We start from the raw sequence: 23,913 nt of genomic DNA, 5'->3' as shown, positions 1-23,913 counted from the left end.
ACACTGCACTTTTTAAACTTGTTATTCATGAAAGAATCCTGAAAAAAAAAAAAAATCACAGGTTCCAAAAAATATTTGGCAGCACAACTGTTGATATTATCCAACATTGATCATTCTAATAATAAATCTGCATATTAGAATGATTTCTGAAGGATCATGTGACACTTAAGACTGGAGTAACAGCTGATAAAAATTCAGCTTTTCATCACAGGAATAAATTCTATTTTAAAGTATGTTAAAATAAAAAATTATTATTATTTTATATTGTAAAAACATTTTGCAGTATTACTGTTTTTTTTTCTATCAAGTCTTACTGACCCCAAACTTTTGAACGGTGTATATGGTGAATACTTTTACATCACTCTTGTCAACACAGTCCATAATCATAATAAAATATATATATATATATATATATTATAATTATGGACTGTGTTGACAAGAGTGATGTAAAAGTATTCACCATGAAGTTTACACTGGTCACGTATCTAAGAGAAAACAGATTTCACAGTAAATCTCATTTTCTCCAGTACAGAAAAAGTGTTTTAAAGCTTGTTGTTTTGTAGAACATCACAGTTATATATGATATGAGAATAGTAAAGCCTGCAAATAGGGAGTACACGTTATTTAAGAAAAACATAATTATATTTTTAGAATGACATTTTTTATACATAGTAGTTATTCTGTTATGAACATTAAATCCTTTGTTTTTCATTAAATGTATTCTAACTAGTCGGTTGAGTAAAAATATTATATTATTATTATTCAATTACTGTCACTATTTCTCTATTTATGTTGTTGTTGTTGATACCCATTACATTAAAACAGTAAATTTTAATAAGGAGTACAGCCATTGTTATGCAATTCGAGGTTGATAATCCAGAAAAAAACAAGCACATTTCTTCAGACCAGCATGACTTGACCGACAGATTATTGTGAGCGGTGTTTCTGAGCGCTGTTCCTGCTGTGACCTGGATGTAGCGGCGCTCTACCTCCACTCGTCTGATCCTCTTATCAGCGACAAGGCGGCCGAGATGGATGTTGTCAACCAGGTAGGGATTTCAATCACAGCTATTCACCAATAAATTCTGCAAAGTCCTAGCGCTTATTCGAGTGTAGACCTACGGCTACTGTAGTATCTGACTGAGCGACGTTGATTTGAACATGACGGATAAAGGAGTTTAAATGAATGACTTACTAGGACAAGAACATACCTAGACACGACGTCTCGTTGACTTCCAGGGAATTCCTGCTGGATGCCACCAAATAAACACAACAGAAAACCGTTTGCAATTCAGTGCATTTCACGTGAAATATTTAAATAACACTAGGATTTATGCAGTGCATTGCGACGGGGGTATGTTATACGGCAGGATATACATTTAGTAAAAACTAATGCGCAACTATTTTCAAACGGGGTTGTTTATGATTGACATAGCTCAAACCGGCTGTTCAGATAGCCTAAGGTCTTTATATTCATGATGCATCTGTGAGATGAGGCATAAAAGGACGAGAGTCGTCTGCGGGCTATTTATCTGTATTCACATTGATGTCCAATTCGCGAGCGAATCGTCTTTTGAACCGGTTCTTTTTAGTGATTCAATCGAACCGATTCCCACAAGCTTCGTGGTTTACTTAACTGTGTAAGAGAGAACTTTAAGAGTTAAACTGTGAGTAGCTGATACGAATGAATCATAAACAATGTACACAACCAAAAAGTGAATCTTAAAATGCTGCTTTTTGAGTGACGCCACAAACGATTCGGTCAACTAGCTCACCGAGTCAAACCGTCCGAAAGAACCGATTCGCTCGGACTTCATAATAGTATTTATTCACTCAACGTGTGTCAGTTGTTAAATCATAACAGAACATGGTTATCATAAACTAGACTACAGCAGATAGCGTACAGTTTGCACCGGCATTAAAGAACAAGGTGAGAGATGAGAGTGCGACGCGGTCACTGCATCAGTCTGCAGCGTGCCGCATTCTCTCGCCTGCTCTCTGGCCTCGCGCCCGCTGTGTGAGTCAAATATATCGGCCTGTAGCCTGTAAATGCTCGCCAGTTGCACTTTCATAAAGGAAACGTTGAGATAAGCAGCTTTGACTAATTCTAATGCTTGCAAAGTCTCCCTCTCCTCTCGTGTGCGCGCTATTGGTCGCTCTGGACGCTGCGGCGGGCGGCTCTGTCGTCATCACTGACGTCAGCAGGGACTGTCAGGTTGTTACAGTGTATCGAGAAAAAGGAGCCAAAGGCAACATACCTGCATTATCCAACAAAATATGTGACTCAGGAGAAGTAATAAATTGAAAAATACTATATACATTACACAGACAGAAAGACAGACTGTAGGTAAACATACAGGCTGGATGCCCTTGTGAAAAAGTAGTCCACTTAATTTTATTGAATGTGCACTTGTGGTGTATTTCATATCTTATAAGTATATTACTTGCAGATAATTTTAATGAAATAAAATGTGAAGTGTATTTAATAAGAATGCATTTTTTAATGACACTGATTTCTTATCACACTTAAGTTCACTTTCAAAACTCTGTAATAATGTCAAATTAAAAGTTTTACTTTAAAGTGAATTTAATTGTTTTAATAATCTTTGTAGTGCTTTAAAGAAATATATTTATTTTTATGTGTTGATTAACATGTAAAGAACTTGATTAGAATTATTTTAACTGTAGTGTAATATTTGATTTTACATTTAAGTTAATATTTTTAAGTTAATCAATTTTTGAATGTCTGAAAGCTGAATAAATAAGCTTTCCATTGATGTATGGTTTGTTAGGATAGGACAATATTTGGCAGAGATACAACAATTTGAAAATCTACAATCTGAGGGTGCAAAAAAATCAAAATATTGAGAAAATTGCCTTTAAAATTGTCCAAATGAAGTTCTTAGCAATGCATATTACTAATTTAAAATTAAGTTTTGATATATTTATGGTAGGAAGTTCACAAAATATCTTCATGAAACATGATCTTTAGTTAATATCCTAATGATTTTTGCCATTAATAAAAAAAAAAAAAAAAAACGATTATTTTGACCCATACAATATATTTTTGACTATTGCTACAAATAAACCTGTGCTACTTAAGACTGGTTTTGTGGTCCAGGCTCACAAATATGTAATTATAAATATATTTAAATACACGACACGACAATACACGTCGTTTCAACAGAAGTGACATTAAAGTATATTCTAGTTCATAATTCAAGCAGTTCACTTTAACCATATTTCAATAGAACGGCAATAGAAATAATTATAAAATTACATATAAGTGGTTCAAAAAGGCTTACTGTAGCTACTATAGTTTAAATACAAATAGTACATTTTCATTTACTTGCAGTTAACATGCAATTAAGTGTCTGAAAACATCATTTCATTTTCATTTCTCTGTATTTTAAAGCATGTTATATTTATAATAAGTACTCTTTGTAAAAGTGTACTCATTTATGTACTCATTTTACCCATCTTGTTTTTTATAGCTGTACTTTTTGTTGCTGATATTATTTGTGCATTTATTTTTTAGCTGGTCGCCACTGGGCAGTTCACAATCATCAAACAGCCATTAGGATTTATTAAAGTCTTACAATGGGTGAGTAACTACAGACTGTGCAAGGTGTTGTTTTTTAATGTCTTTTTCTTTGTTCTTTCCTTCATATTATTTCCTTCTACAAAACTGTAGAGTATTTTAGGTTTGCAACTGTAAAACTGTAATTTTACTGAAAGTACAGACATTTTCTTACAAGAAGTGCAAATCTAGTTCATCTCAATTATAGCTGGCAGTAAACACAACACATGCACATGGTATTGTGCACAGCTTGTGTGGGAGGCTGTGAACAGTCACTGCTGCTTACGTAACCGGCGCTCGCAGAGGAACCCGACGCTAGTTTACAGTCAAGAGATCTAGGAAAGCAAGGCTGTCTGTTATGAATCATCTCCAATTCTAACATGTGAGCTTGCAAACAAGTGTGCATTATTGATACATTAATAAATGAATTATAATAATTTAATTTAGATTTTACTGAGGAAATATTTTTACAATTTCTTCTGAAATGTTGGCTGTTGCTGTAATAAAACATCAGGCAGATATACTGGGTCATTTTGACAGTATATCTGGCGGCATCTGTAAATTTAACAGCTTGCATTTTGGTTCACATGTGTTAATGCCCAGATCTGTTTAATTTTCTATTTGAAGCTTCCTAAAATAATGAACTGCCCAGAAATTTACTGGACCAGAACTGGCATGAATCCTCAGTAAACATATGGTCTTGGTTCTTTCCAGCAAAACTCTGTCAAAATTGCAGAACGATGCCAAATTATGTGGATGAAATAATCCTTTATTGGATAAATATGGTTTGGATGCATTCACAAATTCAACTCCCATTTTCCTGAGCTACTGCCACTTAATACTTGAAAATGCATTAAATGGTTTAAACACATTTAATATCTCAATATACAATAATAGATATTTTAATGTGATGACACCATAACCGCAATCGTAATACAGCACAATGGTTTAGGGAATTTTAATGTCTCTTAGGATCAGATTAGAAACAAAATTGAATTTTAGTAACATCTTTTCATATTCCTTCTTTCATTTATTCCCTTATATTTGAAAATCCTAAGGGAAGGCTTACAGGAGTCCTGTCCTAATTTGGAACCAATCCTACATGATCATAATGGCAATTTTCTTATAGGATTACAGCAACACTAAGCAAAAACCTAGATGTCCTAAATGGGAACACATAATTCCTAACTGAACCAGCTGGGTAAAACATCCGTGTATCAAAAAGAATTGAAAAAAATCTGTGGGGATTTGAAAACTGCTAAAGCTCTTTCTGTTATTGTTCTGCAAATCAAACAGAGTTCACACAATATCCAGTAAAATTATAGGAATCAAATAAGATTTGAAATGTTTCGATTCTTGTTTGATTTTTTTGGAACTTCCCTTTTTTTTTCAACAGCTGTCAAGATATGCTATTAAAATACTGTATCCCTTTGGGCCTTTATTAATGCAAAAGGAAAATGACTGATCTTGTGTGATATGCTTTCTGTTGTTTTTGGTCTTCATCTTTTTTATTTTATCATTCATGTTGTCTTCTAACAAATATAATCATTCAGTACAAGTAATAACGCAGGAAAATGAAGTGTTGTGTTCATTACATCTGGTGTTTGTGCCATATTACACCAGTAACTATTTGTGTACTGAGATTCACAAGTTACTGTAAATAATTACTGTTATGTATTAAAATTGCTGTAATATAATTAAAATTCAACTTATTACTAACCAGCTAAACTTATTACTAAACCAATGTTTAATGCTATATGGCTGAAAAGGGTTAACAAAATGCTAATAAATCACTGAAATTTTAATTCTCCCATTTTAAAAAGCAAGACATTGACAGTGTTGCTATATCAGTGCTGATTCATTTAGAAAAATCAAAAAGCTAAATTCAGTAGTGATTCAGTTTTGATCCATATCATTGATTCATTTTGTGTATTCATTAGTGCTGTCAACTGATTAAAAAAAACAAAAACGAATTAATCACTTTTTTTTTTTTTGTTCTGAAATTAATCACAATTTTATCAAGTTTTAAATATAGGGTACAACAGGGCTAAAGGCACACCTTAAGAAAAATGTGCTTTTCACTGAGCCCAAAGTGTATGATTGCAAAAAATATATACGTTTGTACTGAATATTTATGGAGCAACAGATTTTGTGTGAAAATAAATCATACAAGTTGTTTATTTTGTTTAAAAATCTCATAAATGTATGAGGTGGCAAGGGGGACCTTTTACCCCACACACAGGGTAAAAGGCTCACCAGCATGGGGTAAAAGGCACACAGTATTGATACAAATACTTTAGCTAAAATAATGTTTTTTTGTTGTTGTTTGTTTGTTTTTTAATAATGTCTAAGTTAACAGAGATACTTTAGCAAAGTTTGCACTATTTTCTGCTTATTTTGATAAAATAATTATTTTTCATTAAAATATGTTGATATAAAACATAAAATCATTTTAAAAAGTAAAGATTCTGAAAGCATTGAAGGAGAACCCATAATAATTTAATATATATTTACAGTAGTAACAACAAATTATATTTTATTATATGATGCGATTAATATCATGCTTTTCAATATGATGATTTCATTCTAAACATGGTGATTATCTCTAAGATGGACACCTAACATAATATATGTGATTTACCATCTGAATCTAACAATGTCATGTCACAAATGGAAAAGTCAGCCATTTATTAAATATCATGTTATGTAATTATTGTGCCTTTTAGCCCCAACAGCCGGGGAGATTTTTTACCCCAAATACCATACTTTTACATATTCTTTTGTTATTTAAAAACTGCTGTTTTAATTGTCTTAAACAAAACTGAAAATCATTAAGAAGACCTTTGTCTCAAGATACACTGACCAAAATTATAAACGCAGCACTTTTGTCTTTGCCCCCATTTTTCATGAGCTGAACTTAAAGATCTAAGACAAAGGCCTATTTCTCTCAAATATTGTTCACAAATCTGTCTAAATCTGTGTTAGTGAGCACTTCTCCTTTGCCGAGATAATCCATCCACCTCACAGGTGTGGCATATCAAGATGCTGAGTAGACAGCATGATTATTGCACAGGTGTGTCTTAGGCTGGCCACAATAAAAGACCACTCTAAAATGTGCAGTTTTATCACACAGCACAATGCCACAGATGTCGCAAGTTTTAAGGGAGCATGCAATTGGCATGCTGACTGCAGGAATGTCCACCAGAGCTGTTGCCCGTGAATTGAATGTTCATTTCTCTACTATAAGCCATCTCCAAAGGCGTTTCAGAGAATTTGGCAGTACATCCAACCGTCCTCACAATCGCAGACCACGTGTAACCACACCAGCCCAGGACCTCCACATCCAGCATCTTCACCTCCAAGATCGTCTGAGACCAGCCACCCAGACAGCTGTTGCAACAATCGGTCTGCATAACCAAAGAATTTCTGCACAAACTGTCAGAAACCGTCTCAGGGAAGCTCATCTGCATGCTCGTCGTCCTCATCGGTGTCTCGACCTGACTGCAGTTCGTCATCGTAACCGACTTGAGTGGGCAAATGCTCACATTCGATGCCGTCTGGCACTTTGGAGAGGTGTTCTCTTCACGGATGAATCCCGGTTTTCACTGTACAGGGCAGATGGCAGACAGCATGTATGGCGTCGTGTGGGTGAGCGGTTTGCTGATGGATCGTTATGGATCGAGTGGCCCATGGTGGCGGTGGGGTTATGGTATGGGCAGGCATATGTTATGGACAACGAACACAAGTGCATTTTATTGATGGCATTTTGAATGCACAGAGATACCGTGACGAGATCCTCAGGCCCATTGTTGTGCCATTCATCCATGACCATCACCTCATGTTGCAGCATGATAATGCACAGCCCCATGTTGGAAGGATCTGTACACAATTCCTGGAAGCTGAAAACATCCCAGTTCTTGCATGGCCAGCATACTCACCGGACATGTCACCCATTGAGCATGTTTGAGATGCTCTGGATGGGCGTATACGACAGCGTGTCCAGTTCCTGCCAATATCCAGCAACTTTGCACAGCCATTGAAGAGGAGTGGACCAACGATCCGCAGGCCACAATCAACAACCTGATCAACTCTATGCGAACGAGATGTGTTGCACGGCGTGAGGCAAATGGTGGTCACATCAGATACTGACTGGTTTTCGGACCCCCCCGGACCCCCCAATACAGTAAAACTGCACATTTTAGAGTGGCCTTTTATTGTGGCCAGCCTAAGGCACACCTGTGCAATAATCATGCTGTCTAATCAGCATCTTGATATGTCACACCTGTGAGGTGGATGGATTATCTCGGCAAAGGAGAAGTGCTCACTAACACAGATTTAAACAGATTTGTCAACAATATTTGAGAGAAATAGGCCTTTTGTGTACATAGAAAAAGTATTAGATCTTTGAGTTTAGCTCATAAAAAAATGGGGGCAAAAACAAAAGTGTTGTGTTTATAATTTTGGTCAGTGTATATTCAAGAATTTTAGCGATTCTTATCTGCTACTTAAATCTACAACATTGTTAAAAACCTCAAATATTAGATCAAGTAAGCACAGAATCGACTTTGCACTGCAAGGATCAAGGATCAGCCAAATATATGCATCTTAAAAAGCCGATGTTTTGGAAGTGCTACATTTTTGTGCCATCTAGTGGTTTAGAGGAAAATAATATCAGAGGCACCTTTAGCCCCATTGTACCCTACTTTTATATTGCAATAATTAATAATTTCACCTTCAATCTTCAAATTAATATAGAAACAACATAAAAACGCTATATTTTTAATAATTGTTAAATATTATTTGACTGAAGGTAAGTATCACTGATACCAATACTACTGATGTCTAGGAAATTGTTCTTTTTTTTAGATTACAGTATAATTGAAAGCAATCAATTTTAAATATTTATTAGACTTTAAAAAATAACAGCTTCTAATTTAAGTGAACTTAAAACAGTCTGCACATAAACCCTTTATTTACCTGTGACCTTCAGCAAGGAGAAAATATACAGAAACAAATAAAGTTATCAAACACTAAATATTAATTTAAATATATATGAATCCTTGAATCTAAAAAAGTTATTGATCCTCTTTTTTTTTTGTTCTTTGATTAATAGACATCACAGCAGCAGCTTATTTGGCTGCTATTACTTTAAGAGCTGCCGCTGCTGAACTTGTTGGATCTGACACACATGCCTGTAGTTTCATTCACACTTTAATATGAAATTATACTTTTCAACAATTATTTATTTTTATTTAAATATTTTTTATGTTGTTAAACTGGACAAATTAATTGCCTGCATCAATGCGTTAATTTTGACAACACGAGTATTGATTTAAATTCTATCATTTACTCACCCTCATGCTGTTTTAAACCTGGTTTTCTTTAAGTGTATTTAATTCCTATTAGAGTGCACTCCATTAGCTTAGCAACATGCTAACATCAAACTGAATGAAATGGAAGCTACTACTGTGAGCTCTGAGGTTGTTAATCAATGGTATTTGTTTCTGTATCTGTCAGCCCACGTTATTTCAGCTTATTTTTAAAGTAATTCTGTTTAATAATGGAATTCATGGTGAAAAACTACATTACCCATGATGCTGTACAGAAAATACCACCAATCAGAGAGTCGCAGAAAAGCACACCAAAAGTGCTCTTTGGCTCCACTATATTGCAGTTAACTTAAAATATATTGTTTCTGTAAAATCAACATTTTAGTTTTATATTTTTAAAGTGATTATGTAATTTGCAGTGGTTCATGGGATTGTAGTTTTTCCTTCACTAAGGCCATTAAAGAAGAAGTCCACTTCCTGAACAAAAATTACATATAATGTACTCACCCACTTGTCATCCAAGATGTTCATGTCTTTCTTTCTTCAATCATAAAGAAATTATGTTTTTTGAGGAAACATTTCAGGATTTTTCTCCATATAATGGACTGATATGGTGCCCCGATTTTGAACTTCCAAAATGTAGTTTAAATGCAGCTTCAAACGATCCCAGCCGAGGAAGAAGGGACTTATCCAGAGAAACGATTGGTTATTTTCATTAAAAAAAATACAATTTAAATACTTTTTATTCTCAAACGCTCGTCTTGTCTTGCTCTTGTTGAACTCTGTGTATTCTGACTCAAGACAATTAGTGTATGTCGAAAAACTCCCATCGTATTTTCTCCCTCAACTTCAAAAATCATTTCAAAATCATCCTACATCACTGCAGAAGTACAGACACAGTCTTTGCAAAGTGAACATGCAAAGAAAGTCAAACAAAAAAACGGTAAAACAGTGATACAGAGAGAGAACATGGAATCGTTTGAAGCTGCATTTAAACTGCATTTTGGAAGTTCAAAATCAGGGCACTGATTCAGAAAAATGCTGAAATGTTTTCCTCAAAAAATATAATTTCTTTACGACTAAAGAAAGACATGAACATCTTGGATGACAGTGGGTAAGGACATTATCTGTAAATTTTTGTTCTGGAAGTGGACTTCTTTTATTACAGTCTTGTATCTTCTGATTTCAAATTTTTTTTATAAAAGTTTCTCATGCCTTATAACACTTTAATGAAGATTTTTCTTAAAATCCCTTTAGGAAATGAACGGGAAAAATACTTCTGGAGCCAGCACTGCTAAAAAAAAAAAAAAAAAAGGCACTGAGGAGGAGCGGGGTGGCACTGATTGGTCACTGACTCTGGATTGCTGCAATCTCATGGGAATAATAGGTTGCTGGAAGGGAGGGACACAGACCAGTTTTTGCCCCACTTGTATCTTCTGCAAATATTTTTTATAAAAGTTTCCATGCCTTATAACACTTTAAGAAAATAAGAACTGTGAATTTTGATTTCATGTTGACTAAATAAATTGTGTGCAGAGTGCTATTTGTGTCACGGATTCCAGATCAGTCAGTTTTTCCGTGCTGGTCAGGACGCTGCTGGTGTCGGCCGTGAGGCAACTCACTAGGTTTTGGAACAGAGCTTATGTGCGTGTTTGTGTGTAAATGTGTGTGCACGCAGAGTGACATATAGTAGATGGGCACAGCGTGTGTAGTGACAGATGGTGAAGCACCTCAGTAAGATTAATAGCCGGATTTTCTATTCAATCGGATCTTCCTGCAGTGAAGGGAGGGTGTGGTAAAAATACTCTGACCAACTAATCTGTGTGTGTGTGTGTGAGCACGTGCCTGCACCATTGTGGCTTTAGTACATTTGCTAATGCTAGGTGTTCTGTAATTACTGCTTTAGCTCCAATCAGTTCACTAACATTATTGTGATAATTCGTTGATGCCTCATGTTTGTCGCCTCATCTCATTTGCTAAGTATCCATGACAACAGGTGCAACACTTCGCACTAGTGTGCTTGTGTCAGCAGTGCGTCTGATTGGGTAGCAGAGGAAAGGTGCCGTCAGTGGTGTGAAACAGCAGATGGTGAATCATCTCATAATATCAGTCTATAACTTACTCATTTCTGTATTTTTAAATGCAACTCCTTTCTTTTTCTAGACATATTTAATTTTACAAGTGAAATGTCTGAAAACCATATATTTATTGAATACAAATATTCAAAACTGGAATCAGTTTTGATTTTTTAAATACTTCTATTGAGCAAGGACATGTTCAAATTGTTCAAAAGTGACAGTAAAGTTTTCTATTTCAGACAAATGCTTTCAATTCATCAGAGAATCCTAAAAATACCTAGAATTTCCACAAAAATATTAAGCAGCACATCTGTTTTCAACACTGATATTAAGAAATGTTTCTTGAGCAGCAAATCAGCATATTACAATGATTTCTGATAAATTACATTTCTAAATGTATTAAAATAAAAACAATTATTTTAAAATGTTCAAACATTTCAATATTTTTTTCACTTTTTTAATCAAATTTTTTAACATTATAAATGTCTTTACTGTCTCTTTTGATTAATTTAATGTAGAGCTGCAAAACGATTAGTCGCAATTAATCGACTCAAGATAAAAAGTTTGTTTACCTACTATATGTGTGTGTACTGTGTATATTTATTATGTATATATAAATGCACATATATGTGTAAGGAAAAATATGTTCGATTTATATTTTAATGCATCCATGTTAAATACAAGTATTAATTTATCGTTTTTTAACTGACTGTAAACTAGTATTGTATCATCCTTTTTAAACACTGGTAATACTAATAAATGTTGCTTGATCATCATGTCAGCATATTAGTAGGATTTCTGAAGGATCATGTGACACTGAAGATGAGTAATGTTGCTGAAAATTCAGCTTTGCCATCATTGTCAGCCATATACATATACACTATATATAGAATATATATGGAAATATTCACCTTTATATTGTCTTTGGAGCTGCCAGGATAAAAGCCCATCCAAAAATTGGCCACTGGTGAAACTTGTACTATAATATTACATTTTTTATTATGATTTATACTGTATGTTACTTGTAAAAACATGCTAGTTGTCATTCTGCATACTTATTCAGTATAACTGATTCTCTCTTTCATCCTTCTTCTCAGTTCTTTGCCATCTTCGCATTCTCCACCTGTGGTGGTTACTCTGGAGTGTTTCGCATGAGCGTGGAGTGTAAGAATCGCTCAGAGAGTGACCTGAACATTGAGGTTGAGTTTGCCTACCCGTTCAGGTCAGTGTTCCACTGTCATTCCCGTCCGATCAGATCACAGAACAGCAGACACAAGTCCTAAATTAACATTGACAGTCTTCTGTTCTTTAATTGACGTGTTTGATCCAGCCAGTTCACACATAGTGCTGTAGGTCAGATGTACTGTCGTTTTTCACTGTACAATGTAAGTATATAGGTTATATACGAAAATTAAATATATATATATATATATATATGGAAATAAAGGTTCCAAACAGCCTGCAGAAATTCATCTATGGATAAATAATTTTTTAGATGTTTGAATGAGACAAATGAGACGTAACTCAGGGCAGACTGATTCACTGGAAAAAAAGACTCAAAAGAATTAATTTACAAATGACAGCCATCAACAGAAACACGTTTACAGTGTCTTTTTTTAAAGTGAATGTTTTAAACTTTTTCAAGTGAATTATCTTGTATTAACATGCACGCACACTCTCAAATGTAACCGCTGACAGACATTTACCAAGTGTCTTTCTCCACAGACTGCACCAGGTATGGTTTGATGCTCCTACATGTAAAGGGCCGGAGCCTGAACGTCTGTTTCTGGTGGGAGACAACTCTTCCTCTGCTGAGTTCTTTGTCACCATTGGTGTCTTTTCCTTCCTTTATTCAATGGCAGCCATTTCTGTGTACATCTTCCTTCTGGAGAAATACCGCGAGGGAAACAAAGGAGCTCGGGCTGTGAGTCTTCTTGCAGTCTCCTTCACTATTTAGTACCATTTTACATTTACAATGTCATATTAGTTAACATTAACAATACATCTGCTACAACTGTTATTAATCTGTTTTAAAGAGGTCATCGGATGCTCCGATGCCCACTTTTACATGTTGTTTGAACGTTAATGTGTGTTGGCAGTGTATGTACAAATCTACCCTATAATGATAAAAATCCATGCAGTGGTTTTTAATTAATCTGTAAAAATAATATCCCCTTTTTTAAATCGAGCCGTTCTCAGCCGGCACTAATACTCTCTATTGGGTCGCTCGCATGATAGTTGATTGACATTAGCGTTTTACCTCAGACCCGCCTAAATCAGCTGTAACAGTCCAACTTCCATTGTTTCGATGCTGGAGCAGGGATGTAAGTTAGACAAGAATATCTCAGATTGAGCGATTGAGGTGTTGTGTTGCTGGATGTAATAATGAACATAGTGGTCGTCATTTACTCCCGACATCTGAGCCGCTGAAGATGCAGTGGATTACATTTGTTTGTGAAGGGAATGCGCCTCCCGATCTACATATATCCGTCTATGTTCGCACGAATCATTCGTGATCCATCTTCACTTACAGCAGAAGTTGGTTCGTGTTAGGACTAGTTCATCCAAAAATGAAAGTTTCCTGAAAATTGACTCACTCTTAGGTCATCCAAGATGTAGATGAATTTGTTTCTTCATCAAATTTGGAGAAATTTAGCATTACATCACTGGCTCATCATTGGATCCTCTGCAGTGAATGATTGCCGTCAGAATGAGAGTTTAAACAGCTGATAAAAACATCACAATTATCCACAAGTAATCCACACCACTCCATCAGTTAACATCTTGAGAAGTTAAAAGCTGCATGTTTGTAAGAAATAAATCTATCATTAAGTTTTTAACTTCCAACTGTCTTCCTGTACTCATTCACAATATTGCTAAATCATCTGAATCGGGAGATAAATATGCATAAATCAAGCACCATTTACAGGCGAAAACAGTTCTAAACAAATATGTGTGTGGATTTTGATGTGAGAGACAACAGGAGAAGGACTTTTTTATTGAAGGAAGTATTATTATGAATTATGGACTTTATTTTGGCCTGAAGCAAATGTTAAAAGTTCAAAGTTTCTTAATGCTGGATTTGTTTCTTACAAACTCACAGATTTTCTCAGAAGATGTTAATTAATGGAGTGGAGTGGTGTGGATTACTTGTGGATTATTTGATGCTTTTATCAGCTCTCATTCTGACGACACCCATTCACTGCAGGATCCACTGGTTAAGTAAGGGATAATGTACACCCAGCCGGTTGCTATCACAGAATAGCCCGATGCAAAGTAAATAATTAGACATAAAAACTTTGATCTGAGTTGAAATATTTGAACGAAAAGCTTCTGTGAAGAACGTTCCTAAGAAGCAGCAAGTTTAAACAGGATGGACATTTATGTGAGACGGTGCAGTCATAGCACTTATTACACAAAATGTCTCCACATAAAATAATTATAGAATAAAAGATATTGATTTAAGACAAAAATGTTTCAAAATCTTACCATGTTGTTTGTTATCTTATAATCCATTACAGTGTACAAAACAATCGTCGCAAATGTCAGCAGCTGCATTTGTATGAAACGAGAGAACGAGTCCGAGATACCAGGATGACATAATTCATTAAAAAAACTGTACTCATTGTTATATTGAATTGAGTTTTATACTTTATTAGCCAACCAGCTTCCACAAAGAAAAAATGTTCCCAGTAAGCAAACAGCGCAGACTGCAGGCAGTTGCCCGGATGAGCCTGTGTTATTAGTCTTTACAGGTTGTTATCTGGGAATATCAAACCTTGGATTGTGGTGATTGACCAATCAGAATCAAGTATTCCATGGAGCCGTGTCATAACTAATGTTAACAAATGGAAGCCTATAGTAATGCGTTACAAACAGTTTTAACAACCTATGATATTTCCTTTTGATAACACCCGAAATACTTTCAAAATATGTTTTGAGACTGAGGATTAGTGCAAAATGTCTAACAGCAAAATAACTAACAGTTGCATCCTCTACATTATTTACTCAATATTCTTAGGTTTGTGCTAAGCATAATATTTTTCCTGTAACAAGCTGATCACTATGACATTTCTCTATAATAATTATGAGAAAACTATTGAGAACTATTTAGTTTGATGAAAGTGCAAATATAGTGAACCACTATAAAAAGACAGCAAGAAAATCTTACTTCTGTTGGAGCCCTAAGGTTAAAAAAAAGTCTTTACGTCTTTACATATTATGTCAGAAAGATTATTTTTAAGTGCAATGCTGATGTGTATTCCAGTGAAAACTAAATAAATTGGCAATTACAAAATCTGAATTACAATTGCGTTTTGTCGTTCCTCAGGATTTTGTGGTGACAGCTATTTTCACCTTCATGTGGTTGGTGAGTTCAGCAGCGTGGGCCAAAGGTCTCTCGGATGTGAAGAGGTCCACTGACCCTGACGATGTCATCAACCTCATCCCTGCGTGTGACCGTGAGGAAAACAGCTGCAAAGAAATCCATGAGCCCGTGATGTCCGGCCTAAACACTTCTGTGGTGAGTACAGACACTTTAACACTGTCATTCTGCACATATATTAAATGTGTTGCTAAAATTTCACCGTGACACATGTGGGTAATTCAGACAGGTTCAGCGTTATGTGAATGAGGAATGACGAGGTGATGTGACTCCTGTATGATAATGTGGTCATGCACTGATAATCATTATGCTGTGTTATGCCCCGCTACAATATATACAAACCCAGCCATGTTACTGAACGTTAACACTGAAATGTGGCTGAAATAATCTAAGCTTTTAACATTTCATGCTAAATGGTTCTAAAAAGCATAACAAAATACCTACCTGTATAAATCAATAATTGAATCTGAATTCATCCATAATAAAAAGACATTGAAACAATGTTTCATTATCAACACTGATTCGATTTGCAAAATTCAACAATGAACTGTTATTGTTAACTAAAACGATTTAAAAAATTGTTTACGTTAATTTAAATAAAGCTTAAACAAATTATAAGTATTGAAAAACTATATTATAAATAATGAAAAACTTAAAAAAATTAAACAAATTAGAAATGCTGCCTTGGCACGTAACTGAAATAAAATAAATTTAGGTTAAAGTACTAAAATTAAAACTGAAATAAAAAAAAATAAAGCTCCATGAAATATTTTTAAAAAAGCATAACAAAAATGACAAATGCACATAACAAGATTTCAAAAATTTAAACTAAAATCAAAATTCAAACTGAAAATATAAAAGTGAAAATTAATAAAAAAATATATCCATAATAGTATATAAATAATGCAGTGATTCAATCTTGATCCATGACATTGATTAATCTGTGAATAAACATTGAAATGCTAGCTAGGAATGTTTTTCCACAATGTTAATTTTTAATGGCAAGAAAACAAATTTGTTGTCAAAATAGTTATTTTCCTGCAACATATCTTATTTGTGATCAGACGTTAAAAAGGTTATATGGCCAGTTATACAGATTACCAATACTACTAAAGGGAAACACGTACTAAATCAGTGTGAACCACACCTTTTTAGTCAGTAGTTTCATCAGGTGAGGCAGGGTGTAGATGTATTTGGGTACACAAATGAATGCATATGTGAAAGTAAGCTTTTGGCTGATTTCTGTGATTCCCACAGGCGTTTGGCTTCTGTAATGTGGTGCTGTGGGCAGGGAACCTGTGGTTCGTCTTCAAGGAGACCGGTTGGCTTGCAGCCTTTGCTGGCACTTACATGCCCTCAGGAGAGAAGCAGCCAGCACCAGACTCCTTCGCCCAGGGTGAGCACAACCAAAAGACTGAACAGTACAATCACAGTGCATAAGTTCATATGAGAAAGGGTTTTAATGTCTGGACTAAGCTGATATATGGGGCTATCAAGACTTTTTTGGTGGTATTATATTTGCAACAATCAAACCGTCACTATATTCTTCTCTAAATTTATTTTTCTAGGCTATGGACAAGAAGGTTATGGCCAGGACCCTTACGCCGGCTCACAGGGCGGGTACCAGCCCGACTACGGCCAGCAGGGCGGTGGATATGAAGGCGGAGGCTACAACCAGTATGGTCAGGGGGAGCCCACCTCCTTCTCCAATGAGATGTGAGCTCAAGCTCTGCACTGGTGAGTGAAAAGGACCTGAAACCAAGCATGATGCACGTAAAATTCTGCTGCTTTTTCTGTATCTACTTTTTTAACACATAAATACTGTTGAAGTCAGAAGTTTACATACACCTTGCAGATTCTGCAAAATATTGATTACCAAAATAAGAGGGATCATACAAAATGCATATTATTTTTCATTTAGTACTGACCTGAATAAGATATTTCACATAAAAGACGTTTACATATAGTCTGCAAGAGAAAATAATAGTTGAATTTATATAAATGACCTTGTTCAAAAGTTACATACACTTGATTCTTAATACTCTGTTGTTACCTGAATGATCCACAGCTGTGTTTTTTGTTTAGTGATAGTTGTTCATGAGTCCCTTGTTTGTCCTGAACAGTTAAACTGCCTGCTGTTCTTCAGAAAAATCCTTCAGGTCCCACAAATTCTTTGGTTTTTCAGCATTTTTGTGTATTTGAACCCTTTCCAGCAAATGACTGTATGATTCTAAGATCCATCTTTTCACGCTGAGTCCACTTCCAGAACAACAGTTTACAAATAATTTACTCACTCCCTTGTCATTCAAGATGTTCATGTCTTTCTGTCTTCAGTCGTAAAGAAATCATGGTTTTTGAGGAAAATATTTCAGGATTTTTCTTCATATAATGGACTGATATGGTGCCCCGATTTTGAACTTCCAAAATGTAGTTTAAATGCAGCTTTAAAGGGCTCTAAACGATCCCAGCCGAGGAAGAAGGGTCTTATCTAGTGAAACGATTGGTAATTTTCTTCGGAAAAAAAAATGGTATACTTTTTAAGCACAAAAGCTGGTGTAGCACAGGTTCTGGGATGCGCATTCACGACACTATGTACTATTGAATCACGTCGAAAGGTCACGCAGATCTACAGACCCAGTGTTTACAAAGCGAATGTGCAAAGACTAAGGAAGTGCAAGTAAGTCAAACGCTGTTTACAAACAAAAACATACGATGATGTCAGACGTTTCTGAAGTTGTAGGAGAAAATCAGATGGAGTTTTTCGCCATACTCTCTACTAGTCGCAGTGTCGTGGGCACGTATCCCAGAGCTAATGCTACACAAGCTTTTGTGCTGAAAATGTAAAGATAGTTGCTTCTTCCTCGGCTGGGATCGTTTAGAGCCCTTTGAAGCTGCACCAACGGAGCACCAATGAAATTCATTATATGGAGAAAAATGGAGAAATGCATCTTGGATAACAAGGTGGTGAGTAAATTATTTGTAAATTGTTGTTCTGGAAGCAAAGTTCTCCTTTAATGCATAATTTTTCCATCTGGAGCATCAGTGAGCATTTGAGTCTTCTGTAATAGTTGCAGTCCCTCAGTTGTCCTCATTATGAGAAGACAGACCTCAAAATCATACAGTCATTGTTGGAAAGGGTTCAAATACACAAAAATGCTGAAAAACCAGCGGGCAGGACAAACAAGGGACTCATGAACAACTATCACTAAACAAAAAAATCATTCAGGTAACAACACAGTATTAAGAATCAAGTGTATGTAAACTTTTGAACAGGGGCAACTATTATTTTATTGTATGGACTATATGTAAATGTCTTTTATGTGAAATATCTTATTCAGGTCAGTACTAAAAAAATAACATGCATTTTGTACAACCCCTCTTATTTTGGTAAAATTATTAACATTTTGCAAGGTTTTGCAAGGATTCTGCAAGGTGTAGGTAAACTTTTGACCTCAGCTGTACATACATTACACAGTGTGCTCCAAATGTCTGTGCGTACTACTGAAAATCCATGCAACATTTTTTAATATATATAATTTAATACTTTTTTAATTTATAAATTGTATTATGAGCATACAAATTAAAGAGTACAAAGCTGAATTGAAAAATCAACGTATTTGTTATGTGAACATTTTGTTCTTCAGCATAATTTGATAATGATTTAAAAAGCATCTTATGTTTCCATGGAATCAAAAACATAATAGACAAAAATAGTGCAGAATCAGAACTGTTTTCATTTAAAATGATATTAAGTCATTTTAAGTACTTTAAATTAAATTCTCAAATTTGAATCCTAAAACTTTCCAGGCTTAAATAAAAAAAAATTCACAGATTTTTAAAGTGGCCCCAGACTTTTGGTGACCATTATTTTCCTGTAATATTGTGAAATATTATTATAATTTAAAGTAACGGGTTTCTATTTTAATATTTTTTTAAATGTCATTTATTCCTGTGATGCAAAGCTGAATTTTCAGCATCGTTACTCCAGTCTTCAGCGTCACATGATCCTTCAGAAATCATTCTATGCTGATTTGCTGCTGAAAAAATATTTCTGATAGCAGTGTTGAAAATAATTATGCAGATTAATATTTTTGAAGAAACTGATCTATTTTTTAGGATTTGTCTTGAAAGGAACAGCATTTATTTGAACCAGAAATCTTATAAAAACATTATAAAAGTATTTACTGTCACTTGTGATCAGTTTACTGCCTCATCTTACTGACAGAAAAAAAGAACAACTTTATAATTTTTTTGTTTTGTTGTAAATTTGGCTCAAATGCCCAGTATGCTAAACCTATATTGTGCACATGTTGCATGCTGCAAAAATACAATGTGCCATGTGCATAACCGTATGCTTTTTAAAATACATTTTACACATGTTTGTATACTGTTGTTTTCATTTTTTACGCATTTTCAGTGATACAAATAATAAACATACAAACGTTTGTCTTCTTTACAGATCACAGCAAGACGACGGTCATGTGATCAGCCAGCATGGAAACTACTAGCTCTGTTTCCTCTCTCTCTCTTTAGTCTTTCTATATGAGCAGTGGGTTTAAAGGGAAGGGGTGGGTGAGGGCTAAAGCACACTTAGGAAATCTTAGCAGGGTTGTTACTAAATCATAGCCAAGAGGAAACGATTGGGACCCAGGAAGAAGTAAGACCCTCATTTCACATCAAATCCAGCGGGAGATTATCCATCCTATTATGATGAGGAAAAACTTGAATATGCTACCAAAAAAATGAATGAAACCTATGATATATATATATATATATGTTACATACGGGGAGCCGTTTGAATGAATTATATGAATTATAGTAACATTATACTGAATGTGTTTGTCTGTGTGGTGTAAATATGAATTATATTTAAATAGATATACTGTATTGTGAATTTAACTGTTGCTTTTTTGTGGTTTCACTTGTAGTTTCCACATTTGTTTTCTTTTTATTTATTGTAGTGGTGTTTTTCCCTGTATTACCACTACACCAACTTCACGATTCAACCCACAGTACTGACCTTAAACCTCCTACCGAGTGTGTGTTTTTCTTTTTTATTTGTGTGAAACTTTCTTTTAAGGTTCATGAGAACACAAATAGGTTAATAGTAATGTGTCAATCACTACTAAAAGTGTTAACTAAAGTCAGTAGTCTTAGATAGAACTGGTAGGGAGAGATCCTGAGTAACACTAGAAAACTAAAAAACAGGAAGTACAGGTGTACATGCACATGATTTATTTCCTTTTATGTTTTGGGTAAATGTCTAAACCTTTATAATCCAAAGCACATATGTATTATTGATGCTGTAAAACGGCTTGTAGGACAATATAGTGAACTTCATCATGGGTGCTTCAGTACTTGATGTTTGGTTTTTCCAGTGCTGTGAAACTCCACTGATGCTCTTATTCAGACATGAGTGTGAATGACCAATTATATTCTTCCTGAAAATTAATTTCCGTGCATTTTGGCTTTTTGTTCAGACTGAAATGGGTGTTTTAATGCCGTCTCTGTCTCTCTGCCTGTACATGAAGGTCCATGTAGCTTTCTTTCTCTCCCTCATTATATGATCTGATAATGCAAAATAAAACCATGTTAGAGAACGACGAGTGACGACATTAATGCTCCAGTGTGTTTGGGTTATTTTTTTATTAAGCACATGCTTTTCATAAAGGGAAGTGACAGGAATAATGATGATAAGGTTTGGTTATGTTTATCTTAAAGTTGAAAGCTGAAACGTTTTCACTTCTCCAGGGATGCAAGACTGTATTAAATCACTCCTGATCTTACAACAGACATTGTTGATACTTTTTCAGACCAGAAGAGGGAGACATTTAGTAACTTATGTGACTTGAATGGAAACTTGATGGTTAGAGCTAACAAGTATGCAAAATTAAATGCATATATATCTGAAATTAAATCTGCATTTAAATTTTAAAATCTAGAAACTTAATAAAAGTAAATATAATATCTTGTTTAATAATGCAGTTATTGAGCATCTTGAGTGTTTATATGTACACTACCCTTCAGAAGTCTGGGGATGGTAACATATTTTTTTAAAGAAATTAATGCTTTTATTTAGCAAGAACCAATTCAACTGGGCAAAAGCGACAGTAAAGTCTTTTGCATTGTTATAAAATATTTCTGTTTCAAATAAATTCTGTTTTTTATTAATTGAAGAAAATGTATCATTTTTTTATGATTTCTGATCATGTGACACTGAAGACTGGAGTGTAGATGCTGAAAATTTAGCTTTGATCACAGGAATAAATTACATTTGAAAGTAGACTACCAGTCAAAAGTTTTTGAACAGTAAGACTTTTATGTTTTTTTTAAAGAGGTCTGTTTTGCTCACCAAGCCTTACATTTATTTGATCCAAAGTATAGCAAAAATAGTAAAATTTTGAAATATTTTACTATTTAAAATAACTGTTTTCTTTTTGAATGTATTTTAAAATGTAATTTATTCCTTTGATCAAAGCTGAATTTTCAGTATCATTACTCCAGTCACATGATCCTTCAGAAATCATTCTAATATGCTGATTTTGCTGCTCAAGAAACAGTTATTATTATTATTATTATTATTTAAAACAATTGATTACACTTTTATTTCAGAATTCTTTGATGAATAGAAAGATCCAAAGATCAGCACTTATTTAAAATAAAAAGCTTTTTGTAACAGTATAAATTACCATTTAAAAGCTTTAAAAAGTTAGGGGTTTTTTTTATTTTATTTTATTTTTTGTATATTTTTTATAATGTTACAAAAGATTTCTATTACAGATAAATGTTGTTCTTCTGAACTTTCTATTGATTAAAGAAACCTACAAATTCAGCTTTGAAATCACGAGAATAAGTTAAATTTTAAAAGATATTCAAATAGAAAACAGTTATTTTAAATAGTAAAAATGTTTCAAAATTTTAGTTTTTTTTGCTGTACTTTGGAACAAGTAAATGCAGGCTTAAAACATTAAAACATAAAAAATCTTACTGTTTAAAAACTTTTGACTCTATGTTACAATAAAAAAAAGTTATTTGAAACTGTAATAATATTTCACAATATTACTGTTTTACTGTATTTTTATCAAAGAAATAAAGCCTTGGTATTAGAGGTATTAGAGACCAGGAAAAAAAATAAAAATTGACCCCAAACTTTTGAATGGTGGTTTTACTATTCCACTTCAAATTTACTGTAAACCTGAATTATTATTTCTTTTAGATTAGTGTATTAATTAACATCTTTCTAACAATACCTTGCATTAATGTTACAAGTGCTACAGTATATCATGATTATTGTCAATACAGTGATGGAACAATGATTAATGTCTTGATGGTTTCTTTTCATTTGCAAGACAAGCGTGATTTATTGGTGATTTGAAATAGGCTGCAAGCCAGAAAAGTGTGGTTTCCTGTCGTGTCCTCCCTGCTTATGGCAGCACATTTATGATCACTCACTACTGTTGCCAAAACAAAGCCCTATGTGTGTGTGTGTGTGTGTGTGTGTGTGTGCCACGCGTCTGCCCACAGGAGAACGTCAAACCCAACCCAAAGTTCTTGGAGTATTTCCACAGTGTCACTTTAAATCAAATTGTTACCTATAAACGATGATATTTCCATGAAATCTCTCTCTCTCTCTCTCTGTCAGCTACACTCCCTGTAAATCAGGAGAAAGAAACACATTCCAGATGGGAAGCATTTACAGTAAGTTTCTCCATTCAAAACCATTCATTACAACTCTTCACAGTTCCTTCTGGTCTTACTTTAAAAAAAGTAAACTGTAAATAAGCAAGAAATGATAGAAAGAAAAAAAGGGGAAAATGACAGAATTCACAGAAATAACTATTGGCTGCGAAAACGTACTGTGGCAGAAACAGGGTGCAGTTATGGTATCAAATGGTAATACTATGGTACTTTAATTCACATCATAGTACTGAATGATTGACATAAATCTCACGAAACTCAAAAAAAAAAAAAAAAAAAAAAAAAAAAAAAAAAAAAAGCATTATATTTTGTCTTAAGAAACTTGTTTTTGGAATGTTTTTTTTTAATCAATATATTTATTATTTTTGCATCAACCATTAACAGAATCAGTTCAGTATACATGTAAACATACTTTTCTAACCACCCTTCACCCCAGTCCCACCCTCACTAGACAGAACACTTAAATGGACATTATTGTGAGGCATTGACCTGATGTGTAAAATAAGAGGAGAGAAATAAATAAATAAACAATGATAGTGATAATAAATAAAAGATTAAAGTAAAGCAGAGTTACATTATCACATCAGCATTTTCAGTCAATGTAACATCCAAATTATTTATGTATTCAATAAATTTGCCCCAAATCTTTTCAAACATTGATGACTTTTTTTTTTTTTTTTCAGATTAAACATTATTTTTTCAACAGGAACATAAGACGAAAGTTCCCTAAGCCATACAATATGACTTTGTGGTTCTACTGATTTCCATTGTATAGCTATGCATTTCTTTGCTGCTATCAGAGCCATCTTAACTAAGCGTAAATTCTTCCTTTGATCAAGTTGA

At 34.2% G+C, this 23,913-nt stretch overlaps 1 protein-coding gene across 1 annotated transcript; it reads left to right on the top strand.

Moving 5' to 3' along the window:
• The first annotated feature begins 892 nt into the window (after positions 1-892).
• Positions 893-20,987, top strand: sypb (synaptophysin b). Its single transcript, XM_051118064.1, has 8 exons — positions 893-1,049; positions 3,539-3,604; positions 12,086-12,210; positions 12,714-12,912; positions 15,319-15,510; positions 16,630-16,768; positions 16,941-17,109; positions 19,832-20,987. The coding sequence occupies exons 1-7, from the start codon at positions 1,032-1,034 to the stop codon at positions 17,090-17,092; spliced, it is 891 nt and encodes a 296-aa protein (XP_050974021.1). The 5' UTR covers positions 893-1,031; the 3' UTR covers positions 17,093-17,109; positions 19,832-20,987.
• Positions 20,988-23,913: the final 2,926 nt, after the last annotated feature.

Source organism: Labeo rohita, chromosome 8 (genome assembly GCF_022985175.1).
Source record: "Labeo rohita strain BAU-BD-2019 chromosome 8, IGBB_LRoh.1.0, whole genome shotgun sequence".
NCBI classification, from domain to species: Eukaryota; Metazoa; Chordata; class Actinopteri; order Cypriniformes; family Cyprinidae; genus Labeo; species Labeo rohita.
This window is presented reverse-complemented; position numbering and strand designations above follow the sequence as displayed.